The following is a 6,091-nucleotide window of genomic DNA, read 5'->3' on the forward strand; positions in this document are numbered from 1 at the left end:
TTCCAATTCTTAATTGCCTTCTAACATGAAGAACTACTTATTCAGTTAAGTCACTATATTACTTTAAATGCAAACTTCTTAAAGCTAGCGTTAAAAATTGCGTCTCATCTTTAGAAGTTTCATAAAAGCAGTTTCTTAGTTTTTCCCCCCAATATTTTTAACCCTGGTAACTTGACAAGAGCCTAAGTAAACAGTAATTTCTCCACATTTCAGCTACTTTCAGCATTAGTACATTTCAATATGTGCAGGAGGAAAAATAAGCTGAGATTCTATTCAGTCTGATAAACATCTGGACAAGTTTCTCTTTCTATAAATATATATATACATGCAATTTTCAATAAGTTATGACAGATATACCACAGAGCTGCCCAAAATCCATCATGTCACAATGTGTAGCCACATCACCTGCGTTAGGCACGCCAGACTACGGCATGATAAATCCTAGACTATAATTCCAACCTCTTTCCAAGTTCAGGAGATAACAATTAAAATATTTGCATCCAGTTCTTACTGTTTTCAAAGCAACTTAGATACTATGTGAAACCACACAACTCATCGGTAAAAATTAATTGCCTTCAAGCTTATATTAGATTTTATATAGCTTGCTTTAATATTAAAGGAAGGCACGAAGCATGCAGCAACAAATCTCCCAACTCACTTCCTACAACAGCGCTTCATAAGTTCTGTTTCAGACTTGAGAGACTAGGGTTTGTGTCTTGAAGTACACTGTCAGAGATGTATTACAGTTCAATAAGCTCATTTTTGGATTTCAGTGGAAGAACATAAAGAGAAACTGTTTTCAACATCAACTTAGAAAGAAAAATTTTCTACTGCATCTATTTAAAGTCTTTATATCATAACTGTCTGCGAAACACTTGTCAGTCTTGGTTCAGGTCAAAGTGGAATCAAATCCAGTTTTTGTCTTAATACAGCGGCACTCACCCTTCACAGAGCTTCACAAAGCTCTCTCAAAACACACTACAGCCGCGTGAAAGGAATGCTGATTGTACTTCACTCTCCTTCAAGTACTTCTTCGAAGCCCAGGATGGGAAAAGTGGGCAAATAGGAAGCTTGTAGCGTAAATGACCCATTCTGAAAGTGGCTTTCCCTTGGTTGCCCTCGAAAAGCAACAATTTCATGCTTGCTTCTCTAGCTGAAAACCGGGTATTAGTTTGACTTCATAGGTTCCAATCCATAGAACTGGAAGATGTATCATCCAGGAGGTCTTCAAGGTCCATGGGGGCATTGCTAGCACTGGTGATATTCATCTCCAGCTACTGTATCAACTGAACTACCTCTCCAGCTGTAGCAACTCTCAGGTAAGGAGGAAGGATTCTGCAGATAAGTTGCTGAGTACTTTTAAAAATTTTAAGACCAAGATAACATCCCACACAACACAAGTCACGCTAGAAACAGTGACCTTTGTTAGACAACTCAGCATAATGAACACTGATGCCACGCTGAGCAAAGGTTTCCTCTGTAGGAGGAAGAAAAGAAAAAGCCTAACAGCTGAGCATCTCGGGGAGAGTTTAAACCTCTATTTGAAGAGACATTCTCTCAAAGGCTTGGGGGCAAATAAACGAGAGCAACAGAAAAATCAAACATACTGTTAAAGTCATTTGCTGGGTGCCTTAAATTCAAGCTTGGTACACGCCAGCATTTGTTCCTCATTTAAGTAGAGCTGCTGGTACAGTTAAAATAACACCACAGCACTTTGCCGCTGAGACTATGCAATATAATACTTCCACTTTAGCAATCACAGAAGTTGACATGAACATTCCTTCCAGAAATATTTGATCGAATTCTGCAATCACGATTCAACCAAAGGAAAATAGTAACAAAAAATGTCAAGCTATCAGATACTGATTATATTCTTGAAAAAAAATTGGCTTATGGAGACACTCCTCTACATACTTCGGAAGAAACATTAACAGTTTGGACAGATTACCAACAGGAATAGATTACTGCATGTTTTTAAAAACAGTAACATAACAGAAGCAACACGGCAGAAGATGTATGTTCATTTAGCGATCACACTCTTAACAAGTTCAAGTGATAACTCACTGCCCTGGCGTAAGAAATAAATTATATGCACTATCGCTAATATGAATTGTCTCGGAAAGTATCCTGTTCAGCTGACTTTCTTTTTATAAACATTCTTCTCCTCTTAGTTCACTGCTGTAATTTTTCAACTACCATTTTCTTCTAGTTCCATATGTAGTACAGCCTCTTTCTTTTTACAGAAGGGGAAAAGAGCTTTAATGTAAGAACAGGCTAAATATTTGTTAAAAATTACTCTGGAAATTTTATTATGCCCAAGATACAGAACAGTTTGAGAACTCAAACTTAATACCAATAGTCTGAAGTGTTTCCAATTACACCCAATAAAGCATTGTGAAAAATCTTAATGTCAGCACTTGAATTCAAAGTATCCTTGAAGAAATAGCTTAAAAGAAATTCTGTCTTCAACAGCAAGCTAAGGACTCCTCAGCTCAGCAAACAACTAGAGAATTTTCTTCAAGAAAATCATTTTATTTAATTTTTTTTTTGCCCTGCGACTGCAGAAGATCACTTCCGTAAGGAACTCTGCACTCCAAACCATGTGATCTCTCTCAATATTTACACTAAGAACACTATTAAAACTCTCCTCTGAAGCCATTAAGCACAGCATTTTCAGTGAAACAAAATAGCTATTTAGATTATTTAGGTTTTAACTGCTCTTATCAAGTAGAAGCTGGCCTGATGGCTCCCCCCCAGCTGCTCTTCCTAACTCATGACAGCCACACAGCTGTGGTTTTGGCTGAATACACTTTAAAAGACTTCCTCTGTTTTCTAAAAGAGGAAAAAACAGGGGGGGAAAGAGAGAAAAAGAAGAGAGAACCAGGAACCCTAAGTAGGATTTTATTTTTTTTCAGTTACAATTTTAATGCTAGTATACAAATGAGCAGCCACACATCCAAGAGGCTTTTTGTTCATCTTTCTGGCCTCCCTTGGTTTTTTGTTCTCCCCACAAAGCATTGCCACTGCTCCTGATGCTTTTTCCTCTTCTGTTCACTTATCTTGCTTTCATGGCGTTCTCTGTGTTCTCTATTCTTTTCCACTCTATACTGATGGAGGTGCAACCACAACCGTCTTTTAATCAACATACTTCATGCTTTCTCCCAGGCCAGATTTGATTGCTCCCAATTACCAACAGGGAAGTACGCTTCAAACCCACTTTGGCTTTAAGTTTAAAACAAATCTGTCTATGAACTGTATGTAAAAATTCAGGGAAAAGAGAACACATTATGTAAAAAATACGCTGGGGAAAGAGGAAAACCATCAAAACATATCTCCCGTACTTGGTACACCATCTCATGTTTGCGTGTTTCACAGCACCTAGCAAACAGTGCCCAGCTAGTACTTAGCAACACAAAGAACTGTCGAGTAAGAAAACGATAGCAAAACTTAATACTCACAGCCATAATCAACTCAAAAGGGTGTTTATACACCCGCACGGGAGACTGGTACTTCTGCACCATTGCTGCGGTTACTATGGTCAACTCAAACCTGAAAAAGAAATGTTTAAAATCATTCGTCAAATGTAGGAAGCCAGTTTTAATCTTCTCTTCAGACAACTATTTTGAGTGTGATATCATGCTTGCAATTCTATCCACAACTCCATGAAGACTTTTTTTAATGAAACGGGTCCCTGAAAAGCTATGTGTATTTTTGTCAGAAATGACTGGTTATAATTTCTTCCAAAAAAAGACTTGAAATTAGCACATTTTCAGTCCAGTTTTAGTAACAAGCCTTCAACGGACTTTATGACTATTCATCTGGGTGGTGAGACTTCCTGCACCGCTGCTAAGAACCAAACATTAGCACATACAAGCCAAAGGCAGAGAAGCTTTGCCTGGTTCCCCAGCACAGTAATTGGGCTGCTTATGGGTCATTCTGAATGGGGATTGGTTAAAGAAAGTTTTAAAATATTCCAAACGTTAAAAGCCCTCATTTTCAGAAATAATAATAATAAAAATATTATTACAGCAAACTAAGATGATGCGTTCCTACATCATTTCCAATTCAAAAGAATCAAGACTTTTTAAGAGAGAGGCTTAAGAAGTAGCTGGGGGGGGGGGAACAAACCTTAGAGCAACTACAGATATTCCAACACCACCAGGAAGAAATTCACCAGCAAACAGAACAGGAGCTATTCCAGCAGCATTATACGTGCTTACCCCAGCAAAGCGTTTGACCCAAACTTTCTTGAATGCAATTACGTTTATTGAAAAATATTGGCAGCCGCACTTGCGGATGAAAACACTGGCTGCTAGCCAGACTAATTTTAGGGAGAAATGGCTTTATTACAATAAGTTAATTTTGCTTTCTTCTCTTTTTTTCGCTCTTTTTATTTTTCAAGCGCGTTCTCACATTATCTACAGCACTTCTGGAAGGAGTTACCAACTCCGAGCACGGAGCACCGGCACCGCAGCTCCTCGGAAACCCAACAAACCCCGGACTCCCAGGAAAGTAAAGGAATTTCCCCGCGACTGCCCCCGTCTTTCAACCCCCCCCCCGAAGCAGCAACAAAGCCCAGCACCCTCCCAAACCCTCGGCCAAACAAAGAACCGAGCACCTGCAGCGGGCTGGAGCCGCTGCCTTGCCGGGGGTGCCCGGGAGGGGGGCTCGGGGCTGCCGCCGGTAACGGCCGGGGGGTGCTGGGGGCGGACTGAGGGGACTAAAGGGGGACAGAGGGGGGATGAAGGAGCGAGGGAAGGGAACGGGGCGGGGGACTGAGGGGGGACACAGGGGGACCGGGGGGTTGAGGGGGGGACCCCGGGGGGCTGAGGAAGGTAACTGGCCGCGGGACTGAGGGGGTCGGTGGGGACTGAGGAGGACAGGAGGTGGTTGAGGGGGACCCGGGCTGAAAGGGGACCAGGGGGCTGAGGGGACAGAGGGAGTCGGGAGGTGGCTGAGGGGGACCGGAGGGATGAGGGGGGCTGAGGGGGATCAGGGCTGGGGTGCGTGGAGGTGAATGGACAGAAGGGGACTGAGGGGACCGGGGGAAGGAGGTGGACGGAAGGTGGCTGCGGGGGACCGCATAGCAGCCGAGGGGACCGCGGGGCACCTGAGGGGGGACTAAAAGTGGCTGAGGGGACCGGGGGTGGCCGCCGGACCGCGCTGAGGGCCGCCTTACCGCCTCGCCGCCCGCCGCGCTCTGCCCTCCTCATGCCGGCGCGGGGCAGCGCCGCCGCCGGTTCCGGCGGGGGAGGGGCGGGGGCGCCGCCGCCTGTTGTTACTGGTGACGGGGCGGGGGGAGCGGCTTGGCCGCCGGCCAGCACTGCGCATGCGCGCCCGGTCCACGGTGGGAGGGGGGGCAGGAGGAGGGAGAGGGCAGCGGGCGCCTTCTCCCCGCGCGGCCGTTTGCGCGTGCGCGTTGCGCTCGGGGGGGGGAGGGGTGTGCACATGCGCAGTGTGTGAGGGGCGCGCGGTCAGTGAGGGGCTGTGGTAGCCCCGCAGCGTCACCCTCAAAGAGCCCACCTCAGCCCAAGCTTGGTGTTAAACCCTTCATTTCTGCCCTTAGTGCGGGGCTTTAGCTGATAATGTGTAATAATGTCCCTCCCAGAGGCATGGCTGTGGCTGTGCCGAGCTCCTTATCGTTATCTGCAGCTCCTCGGGGCTTCAAAGAGGGGCAGCGTGCCTGGGGAAGGGGGGAGAGGTTCGGGGGGTGCCCGGGGTGAGGCAGGGCGGTGGCACACCGAGCCCCGTACGGGGTGTGAGGGGACAGGGTAACTGGGTACAGGGCGTGGGGTAGCACAAGTGGGGTCAGTAGGCACCGCAGGGTGACCTGACGGGGAACAAGTGGGGAAAAAACTGACCCGAAAGCGTGCCTGAGGCTTGAAGTGGTGAAGGGCTCAAAGAGGGGTGAGAAACGGTCCCAACAGACTGCCCGGGGCTTGAAATGGCAAAGGACTGAAAGAGGGGTGAGAAATGGTCCGGAAAGCCTGTCCAGGGCTTGAAATGATGAAGGACTAACAGCAGGGTGAGAAACTGTCCCAAAACCCTGCCTGGGACTTGAAATGGCAAAGGACTGAAGCCTAGCGTCTTC

General features: G+C 46.0%; 1 protein-coding gene across 1 annotated transcript in view; it reads right to left on the reverse strand.

The window, feature by feature from the left end:
* Nucleotides 1–5,332, reverse strand: part of SEC14L1 (SEC14 like lipid binding 1) — a 44,093-nt gene extending 38,761 nt beyond the window's left edge. Inside the window, exons 1-2 of the mRNA XM_048075965.2 lie at nt 5,180–5,332; nt 3,459–3,549 (exon numbers count right to left, since the gene is read on the reverse strand). Coding sequence (XP_047931922.2) covers nt 3,459–3,549; nt 5,180–5,331 — 243 coding nt within the window. The 5' untranslated portion in view covers nt 5,332. The remainder of the gene's footprint in view (nt 1–3,458; nt 3,550–5,179) is intronic.
* Nucleotides 5,333–6,091: the final 759 nt, after the last annotated feature.

This window comes from Anser cygnoides, chromosome 19, assembly GCF_040182565.1.
Source record: "Anser cygnoides isolate HZ-2024a breed goose chromosome 19, Taihu_goose_T2T_genome, whole genome shotgun sequence".
Classification (NCBI taxonomy): Eukaryota; Metazoa; Chordata; class Aves; order Anseriformes; family Anatidae; genus Anser; species Anser cygnoides.